Source organism: Pongo pygmaeus, chromosome 7 (assembly GCF_028885625.2).
Source record: "Pongo pygmaeus isolate AG05252 chromosome 7, NHGRI_mPonPyg2-v2.0_pri, whole genome shotgun sequence".
NCBI lineage: Eukaryota > Metazoa > Chordata > Mammalia > Primates > Hominidae > Pongo > Pongo pygmaeus.
The window spans coordinates 67,970,415-67,984,096 of NC_072380.2; the positions used below are offsets into that span (position 1 = coordinate 67,970,415).

General features: G+C 43.2%; 2 protein-coding genes across 7 annotated transcripts in view; one reads left to right on the forward strand and one right to left on the reverse strand.

Annotated features, from left to right (window-relative positions):
* Positions 1–3,424, reverse strand: part of PLAG1 (PLAG1 zinc finger) — a 45,481-nt gene extending 42,057 nt beyond the window's left edge. For all 4 annotated transcript variants that reach the window (XM_054499183.2, XM_063668783.1, XM_054499182.2 and 1 more), the window contains exon 1: positions 3,205–3,424. The gene's annotated coding sequence lies outside the window, so the exon portion shown is untranslated. The remainder of the gene's footprint in view (positions 1–3,204) is intronic.
* Positions 3,425–3,798: 374 nt separating this feature from the next.
* On the forward strand, positions 3,799–10,699 carry CHCHD7 (coiled-coil-helix-coiled-coil-helix domain containing 7). 3 transcript variants are annotated; one of them, XM_054499006.2, is made up of 5 exons: positions 3,800–3,921; positions 4,847–4,994; positions 6,693–6,762; positions 8,518–8,616; positions 9,414–10,699. In XM_054499006.2, exons 2-5 carry the CDS (start codon positions 4,936–4,938, stop codon positions 9,516–9,518), a joined length of 333 nt encoding a protein of 110 aa, XP_054354981.1. In that variant the 5' UTR covers positions 3,800–3,921; positions 4,847–4,935; the 3' UTR covers positions 9,519–10,699. The 3 variants fall into 3 exon arrangements, with proteins under 3 accessions (XP_054354983.1, XP_054354981.1, XP_054354982.1); XM_054499007.2 differs by having other exon boundaries at positions 4,847–4,974; XM_054499008.2 differs by lacking the exon at positions 4,847–4,994 and having other exon boundaries at positions 3,799–3,921.
* The last annotated feature ends 2,983 nt before the right edge of the window (positions 10,700–13,682 follow it).

Here is a 13,682-nt window from a genome sequence, read left to right on the forward strand (position 1 = left end):
TTGCATAAAATACAAACATGAAGAAAGTTTTACACCACCCTATATGAGAGGAAGAAAAAAAATCACAACAACAGCACTTTTATTTAGATTGACAATAAACCAGTCATAGTGTCCACACAACCTGAATAACACGATGATCTAATATAACTTGAATTCCTTCATTTTTTTATAGAGATTGAATTTATTGATATTAGTATCTGGTTTGTCAAAGTGGCAATTATTCAAGATCTAAGTCTCATTTATTTTAAATGCACAGCATAATTCTGACTACTTATAGTCAATGTAACTGTCTTGAGCCAAAATACAATGAAAACGTAAGATAAAATGAAAAGGCTTTGTAAGTCTTAATGGCATTCTGAAACCTCTGGACAGAAGATCATTGGGCATGGAGGAGTTTCCCTTCTCTATTGATAGCTTAATCCTTTTCCAATCAATTTTGATTTAACTGTGGGTGATGAGATTAATCTTTTAATGAGTTCTTAGAAAGTTGTAATTGCTTCCAAAATCAGAAACCACAAGATGATGTACTCAAACACGTTACCGATGTGATGTTGTATGGAGGTGTTTACAGAAAGTTGGAAGAACTCAGTTGTAAACACAAGTTAACATACAATAGACTACAAAAATAACTTGTTTATACAGTAGGGCAAGAAAAAACATTCTATATAAGAAGTCTAAAAATTCAGCTCTAACTTTAATCCATGTCTATAAATCATAAAAAGAAGAGGAAATAAGAATTTATTTCAGAAACTCCATATACCTGTGGAAAATGGAACACAAGTAATTTCTACTGAAGATTAACCTTAATCCCCATTATAGTACAGCTAACAATTTACACATTTTAAATTTTGAAAATATCGTGGAAATCTAAAACATAAGAGCCGATAGTAGTTTATGGTCAGTAAACACTTTCTGTTAAATAACACAAATAAATTCAACTTAGAAAATGAAAAATCATAGGGCTCAGGATTTTAAAAATCTTTTCATTTCAAAGGCGCAAAGTTACAGCCCATGCATAGGATAGACTTTAAAAATGGATGTGTAAACTTTTCCATGGTGTTGGTGTGTGTGCTTTCCTTCCCCCTAAAGAAATGCCTACTGCTTACAATTTTAAAGAATCTTCACCACTCTGTAATTTTCAACCAGAAGTCCTCAATGTACCTTAAGCCAAATTGAATATTAGGTATTTTACAGTTTTTACAAAATGGATGTAAAATCACATTATTGGCATACACAGCTCTTTGATCTCACTGCACAGAATTCATAACTGTTCAATAATGCTATACCATTACACCACACACCTTAAACTATTTCCATTTTTCCACAATTCCTTCCAAAATCAGCTTCCAAAGCAAAGCAATGTAACATGAAAAGTTCCTGGGAGGGCTTGTTACACAAAGGAACAGCTTGGATACAAACTATACACATATCCATCTTCGGTTGAGGCTGTTTATCCCTCCTGTCCCTCCATCACTCCTATGGGTGGGTGCACTGGAGTAACAGAAAGGGAAGGCTCTTCCATCACCACACCCTCCCAGCACCTCTGCTTTTGGTCCTCAGACAGTGATTCTGTGTAGGTGATGAAAACCATAAGAAAAGAGAAGCTGTCCCTTTAAAATGCCCTGCTCTGTCCCATATCCCACGTGGAACCAACATCAGCAGCACTTTCCCATTAACATCAATGTGATGCAAGAGACATCATCCTTTTATATACATAAAACCAGAAAACCTCAGCTTAACATTCTTTAGGAAGGATGAACAGGTGAAGCAAACGTGTCAGGAAGGGGGAAACCAAGCAACTCCACACCCCTCCCAAAAAGGTACTCCAGCCTTGCACTCCAGCCTCTCTGAGCACCATCACCTCTCTATCCCTCCTCTGCAGAGCCCAGTTTAAAGAAAGGAGGGAGCCACTAACAAAACCTGAAGCATAAATGCGACGAAAATGCAATCTAAAGCCGGAAAGGTTTATTCTTCCAATCACACATATTAACTCTATTAAGAAAATGGCATCACTTTTTTTTCCACCCAAAAAAACCCCGCAAAGATCATTAAAAGAGAGTTATAAAATAGCAAATATAGTGTTTATCTTATCTCAGATCAGTCCACATTACCAATAAGTTTAGCAGTTTCTGCACTACCACCTCCCCCTTCGCTCCCCCTGCTTCTCTTGCATCGGATTTTCACGTTTTCTCATTGTCGGTTGAGTTATAAAAGGCTTTTGCCCTTCGAAAGTTTTAAAAAATAAATAAATATTAACTCCTTGGTCCCTGCAAAGTCAAAATGGACTTCAGGGGAAAGGCGGTACATACTTTTACCTTTAGCGAGAAAAGGGGGAGCATCCCGGATTTTTAGGGATTTTTTGCGATTTTTTAAAAATTTTTATTTGGTTATATGCCTGAGTTCTCCCTCCATTTTGGTTGTTTATGATACTGACAACAAGCTGTCCCTGCTCTGTGCCGATCTCCTGCTTTCATTTAGCACCCCCTCCCCCTACCCCCCCTCGCAGCCACACACCCCGGGCTCACACCTCCCTGCAGACCCCGCACCCCGACCCCGGCTTGCCCACCTGAGGAAAGGGCAAAAACAAATTCATTTCTCCAGAAAAGAAAAACCTCTTTTGAAAAAGGGGCAAAGTTACCCCAAGTCACTCAAAGTGCCCCCCAAATATTGCCGACTGCCGGTTTCCGCCAGGCCCTTTGGGAAGCGACCTTCCCCCGGGATGTTTTGGTGGAAAATGCGGAGAGTTTACTCTCAAAACTGAATTTATATTAATTTTTCCCTTATTTTTCGGGTCTCTAATGTCTTCCGCTCTCGCTGCTGCCGCTGCCGCTGTCACAATATTCACAGCACCAGAGAGGAGGAGGAGGAGGAGGAGGAAAACTTTTCAAACTTTCCAGACCCTGAATAAAGGTTTTTTTTTTTTTCCCACCGACCTCACCTTCGGGTCCCCAGCCGCATCGCCCCCTGCCCTGTCAGAAGCGACTTCGGGAGTCCTCGCAGCCCCGCGTAATTATTTTATTTTATTTTTTATTATTATTTTTTCTCTCTGGGGTCCTGAGCAGGGGCTGAGAGTAGCACAAACTTTTCCTCCTCCTGCCGCCGCCGCTGCTCCTCTGCCCCCTCGGCTAGTCCCATAATTTAAATAACCCTGATATTTCTCCCGCTAAACGCCTCGCCGCCGCCCCGGACCCCCGGAGAACTCACCGCGGGGCTTTAACATCCTCCCTCCGGCCCGTCCGCCGCCTCTACACCGCCCGCGGAATTTCTAATAATTTTTTTCTCATATTTCGGGCTGGACGCGGCGGGCCTGGAAATTGTTTCCTTACGCCTCTTTCCAGCAGCCATTGTAGTGTATGCGCTGCCCCTGCAGCCCAACTTGCAGCTGCCGCCGCCGCCGCCGCCGCCGCCGCCGACGTCGCGCCCACCGCTGCCTCCCCCTGCCTGTTCGGCCACCGCCCCCGCCTCCCGTCGGCCCGCCCCCAACCCCCGCCCGCCGCTGCACCCGCCCCCCGCGCGCGCTCCGCCCGGGAGCTGGCCACTCGGAGCCGCCGCTGGCGGGAGTCGGCCCGCCCATTGGGCCATGACGCCGCCCGTCAAGCCGAAGTGTTAAGAGACGGGCCGCGGCTGGGGGGCGCGGTGGGGCGGGGGAAGAGGGGGCGGGGTCGCGCTCACCGCCCCGCCCACTCCTCCCGCCTCGGCCCTCCTTTCGCCAGGCGGAGGCGGGGCGAGGCCCGCCCGCCCCTGCGGCCCAGGGCCCCGCGCGGCTGTCAGTCTGGCGGCGGCGCGCGCCGATTGGGCGGGCTGCCGCCGGGGAGCGGGGGCAGCAAGTTGGGATGCGCGCTACTTAAGGTCCTGCTGCGTGAGCCATTGACGTGTTTGGAGCTGGAGACGGCCTGGGTGCTGGCGAAGCGGAGGCCCGAGGTGAGTGGTTCCCCCGCCCTACCTCCGCGGCGGCCGCAGAAAAGCGGGAAGAGAGGGATGCTCTTGGGCCGTAGTGGGGCCCGAATCCACTTCTGCGGCGCGGAGGCGCTCCCGCCAGGCTTCACCGCAGCGTGGACCTCTTCCCGTTGCTCCTCCTCCCGCCACACGGGTCTGTTCGCTCCCGGGGCGAGGAAGATGACCCCTGCCTAGTCCGGGCAACCCCAGCTCTTCTTCCACTCTCTTGTGTAGCCTCTGAAGCGCAGTTGCCGGCCCCACCCCCAGTTCCCTGCGTTTTCCTCGCCCCTTGCCTCTCTCGGCATGGTCTCAGGGCACAGCAAGGTGTGTTCACCTGTGCGCGCCGTCCAGGATCAGACGCTGACGGGCTACAATGCGGAAGGCGGCGAGGCCTCGGGTTCGCCCCTCGTTTCTCCTTGCCCTGCCCGCCCACCTCCGGCAGGCCACCCTTGACTTCTTGCCCCCTTCCCCTCTGCACCTGGCAGTGGGCTAACGTCACGGCGTGTGCAGCTTCCGGGTTTAGCAAAGCCGCGGACCCTGCCCGGGCTCCGACCACTGGGCGTGTGGGCATGAACGTGTTCAGAAACGTTTCCTTCCCCCTCGTCTTTCAAAGCTACTTAGAGAGGGGGGACGTGAACCACTGGATGGGAAATCAGGAACTGTTTTATTAAGCAGTTTGCCCTTTGGAGTGGATTTTAGAGTTATTCCCCGAATGTGCTATGGTTTTGTGGCCCCTCCTTCATATCTTTGCTTGGTTTTTCTTTCTGGCTATCCTCTGCAATTAGTAGAGCCTTTAACATTTGTTTAGTACATTCAAAAAGTAATAGATAAGGCCCCTTTAGCGGAGCACTCGATGTTGCACTTCAGCCCCGCTCCTCACTGTAAATTGACATTTCCTCTTCAATTCCAGTTAATACACGAGGAACTCATGCAAAGGAGGGGACTTTCGGAAATCCAAACTTAGAGTGCCTTGTATTTAGAATCCGGAAGGAAAAGGAAATGAAATGTGAAGAAACTCATGCACCAAACTCGAACTGGGTATATGTGATGTTACCTAGGTATTATTTTTGAAGAATTTCTGACTGACAATAAAATATAGAGTAGAATACTTTCATGTAAGGCACGAAACTTAAATTTAATGCAAGGTTGTCTGATCCTTGTTGAGATTATTAAGTCTAAGGTGTATGAACAGCTAAGAAGAGTTCTGTGTTCTCCCATCACACGATAGATGTAAAAAAGAAAGCTGTGAATTTACTATTATCATCTCTCTTAGGTTAGGAAGAAGTCAAGTGTGGAAAAAAATTGTCTTCAGGAGAGGAAGAAGCTTGTAGATATAATTGAACAGCATCTTGATTTCTTTTTTGCCAAGATGTTACTGTTGGCTGGATATTTTCTTGTATTGTTCAATGAAAATCATAAAATTATTATTCAGTGATTACTTAATGGACACCAGAATAACCAAACCCTTTTCCATTCTTTTTTTTGCAAAGGCTGGTCTCCTTTGGCCTGCACGTCCTGATCTTTCCCATAGTAGAACTGGGCTGGGTGTCTCTTTTTTTTTTTTTTGAGACGGCGTCTTCCACTGCTGTCGCTTGGGCTGGAGTGCAGTGGCGCGATCTCGGCTCACTGCAACCTCTGCTTCCCAAGTTCAGCGATTCTCTTGCCTTAGCCTCCTGAGTAGCTGGGATTACAGGCGCGTGCCACCACGCTCAGCTAATTTTTGTATTTTTAGTAGAGAGGTGGTTTCACCATGTTGGCCAGGCTGGTCTTGAACTCTTGACCTCGTGATCCGCCCGACTCGGCCTCCTAAACTTTTGCAAAGCTGTATCTCTAGGAATTGAATTGGAGGATTACTGAAGCACAGTAGCATTCCCTGACTTCCTGCAACGCAGGGAAATAATCAGTTAAAAAGAAGATGCCACTGGAAGTAAAATTTCAACTCTTTTGTTTTTGAAACAGTATAGCTTTTCATAATGTCAACTAAGCAATAACTTGGCTTTTTGGTGTGTTGGCTACCCTACTGTTGGCCATAAAATAGGCACTCTGGTACTTCAGTTGATGAATGTTTTTGCTAAAGTTGGACTGTACTGAATTTCATTCTTATTTTGTATGCTAATTGGTGTAAAATAAGGAAGTAATTGTTGGAATGCATACTGTATTCTTAGGTTTTATTAGTACATTTGGTTGCTTAAACTTAAGAAGAAGAGTAAACAACAACTGGATTATAATTGAACTATCTTTCTTTTTTGTTTTTTTGAGACAGGGTCTCTCTCTGTCACCCAGGCTGGAGTGCAGTGGTGCAATCACAGCTCACTGCAGCCTTGACTTCCTGGGCTATCCCACCTTAGCCTTCCAAGTAGCTGGGACCACAGGCACACGGCACGACACCAGGCTAATTTTTGTATTTTTGGTAGAAATGGGGTTTCTCTGTGTCGCCTAGGTTGATCTCGAACTGCTGAGCTTAAGCAGCCCTCCCGCTCCAGCCTCCCAAAGTGCTGGGATTACAGGCGCGAGACACCGCACCCGGCCGGTAGATGCATTTGAATCCAATATATGGCCTTTGTGTTGAGGCATGGCAATACAAAGGAAAAACACGTTCAAGTTTTTATTCACAAAATACAGAGAATACATGAAGTTCCTCACTAAGTGATCATTATGCCAAAATCAAAATTTCAGGTACTTTTAGTGGTGTTGAGATGTATTGATTTATTTTCTGTCAACTACTGTATAATTATTTTTTTTCTGTCTACCCTCAGTAAGAAGACTGTTAGAATGCCCTTGGTAACACAGAGGCTGAGAGATCCTGACATAAATCCTTGTTTGTCGGTAGGATGGTTTGCTTTAATTTTCATGAGTGTTAAGTTGGAAAAACAGGCTGCTTCTAGTTTTGTGGGCCTTTGTTTTCTGCAGTTGTTGAATAAAGTTATTTATCTAGAAAAAATATTGCTGGCCAGCGTATCCTATTTAAATAGAGCATTTTTAGATGTTTATAATTTCTCTAACAAACATTCATCTTTTCTTTAGTTTTCCTTATTTGTATAATATGCAAGCATTTGGTTGTCACTGTAAAACTAGACAGGAAAATGTAACACTGAGAATATTTAGTCCAAACATGGAAAACTGGAAGGTATGATATTTTTAAACTGTCACTAACATTTATTGTTTCACTAGCAATAATATCATCATGTCCTTGACAACCTGGCTGAGAGTAATGGGCTGATAATAGAATTAGCCTATTTAAAGCTTAAAGGTTTTCACAAAGGTATCTGATAAACACAATGTTTTAAGAGTAAGCTTTCATTGGCATTTATTTGGTATGATTTGCAATACTTACTTGTGGCTTTGCTACGTTTGAATAATGTAGTTATCATACTGGTCCCATGAAAATTATACTCTTTAGTTATATGCATTTTCTAAATATATACATTCATTAAATATTTGGCATAGAAATTCAGCTTTGTTCTGTTTAGGTAGAACATGTTTCTTAGATATGTGTTGCAAACTGTCTACCCATATAGCTAAAGCTTTCCTTTAGATCTGTGGTGCCCAACCTTTTGGGCACCAAGGACCGGTTTTGTGGAAGACAATTTTTCCACAGACGGGGAAGGGGGTGGGCGTCAACAGGCATTAGATTCTCATAAGGAGCTTGCAGCCTAGATCCCTCACATGCACGCAGTTCACAATAGGGTTCATGCTCCTATGAGAATCTAATGCTGCCACTGATGTGACAGGAAGGGGAGCTCAGGCGGTAAGGCTCACTTGCCCACTGCTCATCTCCTGCTATCTGGCCGGGTTCCTAGCAGACCACAGACCAGTACCACTTTGTGGCCTGGGGGTTGGGGACCCCTGCTTTAGGTGACCTCCCAGAATCATACCTTTCACTTTTAAGTTTTTCTTAAAACTTCCAGTTATTCAATCTACTTCCAGTTCACACAGCTTAAATTTAATCCCTATGTGGCACCTACTTTGCTTTGAATTTATAGCTTGTGTTGTTGACTTTGGTTTTGAAGTAATATCTATTAAAATTGCTTATATAATAGTGTATTTGTATAATGGAATAAATGGTAGCCAAAAATGCATTGAGATGAATGGTGTTAATTTAGGTTGTCTTGATGTAGACCAGTTATTAGTGATTTACTTGGAATCTTGAAACCAATATTATGATCAAACATTCAAGCCAAAGTGAAAATCTGGAAAAGCAGGAGAGATGTACTGTGAGTCAGGAGATGGATTCTGATTCTAGTTGTGCAGTAGTCATTTAACACATTGCACTTTGCCTCAGTTTCTTACTAAAATGGTTACTGGATTAATTGATCACAGTTATTTGGTTCAAATTCCTGTGATCACATATTCAGAAAACTGGCCCACATTATAAAAAGGAAGGTGTTAGCCTGAGCAGAGTGCATACTGGGATAGTTGGCGAGATTGTCCAGTTTTTATTAGTCTCCCCATCAAAATGAACACAAATGAACTATTTCACATTATTTGCTTCTGGGGAAGCAGCTTTTTGTTTGTTTGTTTGTTTGTTTGCTTTTAGATCCTATTGTACCTTTTAAATGATGCCTCTCTTATGTCTGTAAGGAATCTGATGCTTCCACCAGATGTCTGGATGAAAATAACTATGACAGGGAGAGGTGTTCCACTTACTTCTTGAGGTACAAAAACTGCCGGAGATTCTGGGTAAGCCTAGATTGGTTAGCTTTGTGTTAAAACCCATCTCCTAGGGTTGAAACTGAAGCCTAAAATTAGTCAGTACCCATAATCCTTTCCCACTGATGGCTGTAGGGAAACTTAACTTTTCAGCTTTATCCTCTGTGTGCTACTTTAGCCCTGAAAGATCCTTGAGAGCTCTTGTTAGCTGCCTCGTCGTCCTCTAAGCTATAAGAATGCGGTTTTAATATAGGTGGGTCTTCTTAGGCATTTAAGTATCTGCGGCCCTAAAACAATGTCTTTGTTATAAATTTAGTTTTCCTGGAGATGAACAGAATGTTTAACTTCCCTTGTCATAACACATCATGTTAGGCTTCCATTTCTGCCTTTTTCTTTCTCACTGCCATCCGTGGAAGTTAAGATCGTCCATTTTTCTGAAAACATTGGTATATAATTTCTGTTTCCTTGAACCACTGGATCCAGCTATTTCCTTTCCCTTTGCTAAATGCACTGTTGGTTTTATTTCACGATTATTCAGTAGCTCTTCTTGACGGACTGTATATACTTTTGTACTTTGTATATTCCCATCCCAATTGCTGTTAATGTATTCCTGTGGGAATGACTACTTCTATTTAATTGTTAATAATTTAAATACGTTTATCTGGAGTCCTATAATTAGGTTTTGGGTTTTCTTTTTTTTTTTTAAAAAAACTTGGTTTTTAGAATTTCCTTTTTGAGGAAGCAATAGCAAATTACTGGCAAATGATTAGCATTTAATACATGACTGATTTTGGTTTCTTCTTTTTTATTTTAATGCCTGTACACAGAATTCTATCATGATGCAGAGAAGAAAGAACGGAGTGAAGCCATTTATGCCTACAGCAGCAGAAAGAGATGAAATCTTGAGAGCAGTGGGAAATATGCCCTATTGAATGTTTGCATTAAAAGTGTTTATATAACTTAGAAGCAGATGAATATTTCTAATAAATGCTTGCTGTAATATTTAGGACTGTACACCCCTCACCCATACAGATCTTAAGTTCTTCAAGTGGAGACAGTGAAGTCACCCCGTGTCCTTTTTGCTTGCTCTCAGTGCCATGCTGATGGTATGTTGCTGCTGGCTGTGCTGTGACATGAGTTTGTATGACTTTCTGGAGGCATGGAGTTAGGTAAGGCTACATGAGAAATTGAGCTTTTCCACTGGGTTTTGAAAGAAGAGTATGATGTGAACAAGTAAAGACTGAATGGGGCTGAGATGAAGGCATGTTTCCAAGGAAAGGAAATGTTATGAGCAAGAGTGTGAGGCAAGGGAAGCTGGAACCACATTCAGAGAGTATCCTGTAGATTGCTCCACCTAGAATCTCAGGTGGGTGGAGCAGTGGTGGGAGAAGACTGGAAAGGTAAGTTGAAGGTAAGGAATGTGTGGTGGGCCTCAGATCCCAGGCTCATTCCTCAAATCACTTCTTACTTCCCTCACTTATCTTTGTTTAAATAAGTAGTACATTCACTAGGGGTAAATGGGTTTTTCTAAATAAATGACATAAAAAAGAACTGGTTGTCTTTCTTTAAAGAAAGTCTTAGTTACAGGATTCTGTGATTAAAATCCTTAAATATTGGGTAGCCTTCTGCAGCTGTAGTATCAGTTTTTGAACCACAGTAATGAGAAGAAAGACAAATGGATTCCCTTAAAAGTAGGATTTTTATTTGCAGGATGAGTTGGGCAGGGAAAAGGGTCAGGGTTCATCCCGTGAACTCAACACTGGGATGAGACTAGAACTTCACTTTATGATATAAACACAATACGATTATTCAGTGTGGTGACTGGGGTAGATTGTGAAGCAGCCCTCCTTATGCCCACTGCCTTTTAGAATCGTTTGTTTCATTCACGGTAGTTTTATGAAGACATACTATTATTAAATGAAATTTAATGTGTACTTGAAAACATTGCTTTTGTCCCTTCTCTTCATCTGGTCTTGGGTCAAGAACATTGTTTTAATGGCTGCCGACAATGAACTGTCTGTCTGAGTCTAAAACCAAGCTCAGGTTTCTAAGCTACATGACCTTGATTGTTAAATGTAGTTATATTTGAATAAAAAATGGATCATTTCCAAAATTCTTTTGATTTGTATTGACTGCTATAAAAATGATGGATTAAAATAGGACCAGAAAAGAATGAATGCATACCTGTGTAAGAAGTATTTTTGTACTTTTAAGCACACTTGTTAAAGGGCTTGGAATTTTAATGTCACTTCTTTGAAGGTACATACCAATATCAACATTCATCTTGTAACTAGTTGTCCTGATTTCACTCTTGTTGAGTCTTTATTTTCAGTACTTTGCCTTATTGCTGAGCACTTCAGGTAAAGACTTGGACACCCGCCTTTCCACCAGGCCCTTGTGCCCACTGGGCCTCTGGGTTGAGGTTGATGTAGGTTCAAGAACTGCAGTTGGCTGCTGGGCGCGGTGGCTTACGCCTGTAATCCCAGCGCTTTGGGAGGCCGAGGCAGGTGGATCACGAGGTCAGAAGATCAAGACCATCCTGGCTAACATGGTGAAACCCTGTCTCTACTAAAAATACAAAAAAAAAAAAAAAATCAGCTGGGCGTGGTGGTGGGCACCTGTAGTCCCAGCTACTTGGGAGGCTGAGGCAGGAGAATGGCATGAACCTGGGAGGTGGAGCTTGCAGTGAGCCATGATGGCGCCACTGCACTCCAGCCTGGGCGACAGAGCGAGACTCCATCATAAAAAAAAAAAAAAAACTACAGTTGGCTTACCAGTGGCACTCTGTAGGGAGCTATAGTTCTGGAGACTGGAGAAGAAACTTTTTTTGAGATGAGTGCCACTCTGTTGCCTAGGCTGGAGTGCAGTGGTGTGATCTTGGCTCACTGGAACCTCTGCCTGCCAGGTTGAAGTGATTCTCGTGCCTCAGCCTCCCAAGTAGCTGGGATTACAGGCACCCATCACCACGCCCAGCTAATTTTTGTATTTTTAGTAGAGATGGGGTTTCACCATGTTGCCAGGCTGGTCTCAAACTCCTGGCCTCAAGTGATCCACCTGCCTCAGCCTCCTAAAGTGCCAGGATTACAGGCATGAGCCACTGCACCTGGCCCAGGGGAGAAACGTTTAAATGCTCAGGACCAAGGGGTAGGTCAGTCCAAACCTGGATGTGGGGGCAGAACTAGAGCTGCAGGGTTCGAGTGATCACCAGAGCCTCCCTCCTAGGACTGTGGCACAGGGAGTGCACACAAAGACAGGCCTCTTACTTGACATCCCGAAAGACTTTAAAAAGATAACAGCCTTATTGAGATATGTCATGTATATCAACTCTTAAAAGTATGCAATTCAGTGATCTTGTGTATTCATGAAGTTGTGCAGCCATCACCACAATCGATTTTAGAAAGTAATCATTTCATTACCCCCAACTGAAACCCTGTACCCGTTAGTACTCACTCCCCTTTTCATTTTACTTTTTATATTTTTTTTTGAGAGAGACTTGCTCTATTGCTCAGGCTGCAGTGCAGTGGCGCAATCTCGACTCACTGCAACCTCTGCCTGCCAGGCTCCAGCGATTCTCGTGCCTCAGACTCCCGAGTACCTGGGATTACAGGCGTGAGCCACCACGCTAATTTTTGTATTTTTAGTAGTGACGGGGTTTCACCATGTTGGCCAGACTGTCTCGAACTGCTGACCTCAGGTAATCCACCCTCCCCAGCCTCCCAAAGTGCTGGGATTACAGGCGTGAGCCACCGCGCCTGGCTCATTTTATTTTTTAGAGATGAGATTTCACTTTGTTGCCCAGGCTTCAGTGCATTGGCATCATCATAGTTCACTGCAGCCTTCAGCTCCTGGCCTCAAAGCATCCTTCCGCCTCAGCCTCCTGAGTACCTGGAGTTGTATCTGCGTGCCTGGCTCCCATTTTCTCCTAATGCCAACCTCCAACACTTAGGCAACTGGTAATCTACTTTCTGTTTATCTTATTGCCTATTTATGGACATTTATATAAATGGAATCATATAATATGTGGTCTTTTGTGACTGGCCTCTTTGACAACCTAATGTTTTCAAGGTTCATTTATGTTGTTGGATGTATCAGTACTTTAGCATTCCGTTGTATGGCTATACTGCATTTTATTTATCCATGAATCAGCTGATGGGCATTTGGATTTCCTCTTTTTGCCTATTATGAGTCATGCTGTTTTTTGAACATTTTGTACAAGTTTTTATGTGGACATTAGTTTCTCCTTAAGATATGTGCCTAGGAGTCGAATTGCTGGGTCAGGTGGTAACTGTTTAACCTTTCGAGGCACAAACAGTTTTTCAAAGTGGCTGCACTGTTTTACAATCCCATCAGCAGTGTATGAGAGTTCCAAATTTCTCAACTTCCTCATTAACACTTGTTATCTGCTCTGGATTACAGCCATCCTAGTGGGTGTGAACTGGTATCTCCTTATGGCTTTGATTTGCATTTCCTTGATGGCTAATGATGTCGACCAAATTTTAATGTGTTTATTGGCAGTTTGTATCTCTTCTTTGGAGAAATGTTGATTTGGATCCTTTGCCCATTTTTAAATTGAGTTGTCTTAATTACTGAGTTTTAAGAGTTCTATATATACCAGATACAAATTCCGTATCAGATACGTGGTTTGCAATTTTTTTCTCCCATTCCGTGAGTTGTATTTTCACTTTATGGTGTACTTTGAAGCACAAAAGTTTTTGATTTTGATGAACTCCAATTTTTTATTTTCTTTTGTTGCTTTTGGTATCATATCTAGGGAAAGCATTGCCTAATCCAAAGTCACAAAGATTTCCACCTTTTTTCGTAGAGTGTTATGGTTTTAGCTTTTACATTTAGGGCTTTGTATATTTTGAGTTAATTTTTGTACATTATGAGGTAGGAGTTAGGCTTCATTCTTTTGTATATGGCTATTCAGTGTTCCCAGCACCGTTTATTGACAAAGACTATTCTTCATTGAATTGTCTTGGCACCCTTGTTGCAAATTTGTTGACTGTACATGTGAGAGTTTATTTCTGGCCTGAAATTCTATTCCATTGATCTGTATAGGTCTATCCTTATGCCAGCACCACACTGTCTTGATT

Excerpts from the sequence above, each read along its gene's own strand:
- CHCHD7 (XM_054499006.2), top strand. The coding sequence starts at position 4,936 with ATGAAATGTGAAGAAACTCATGCACCAAACTCGAACTGGGTATATGTG. Across the intron at positions 4,995-6,692 it reads GTATATGTGATGTTACCTAG|TAAGAAGACTGTTAGAATGC; the intron begins GTATTATTTTTG and ends GTCTACCCTCAG. Across the intron at positions 8,617-9,413 it reads AAAACTGCCGGAGATTCTGG|AATTCTATCATGATGCAGAG; the intron begins GTAAGCCTAGAT and ends GCCTGTACACAG.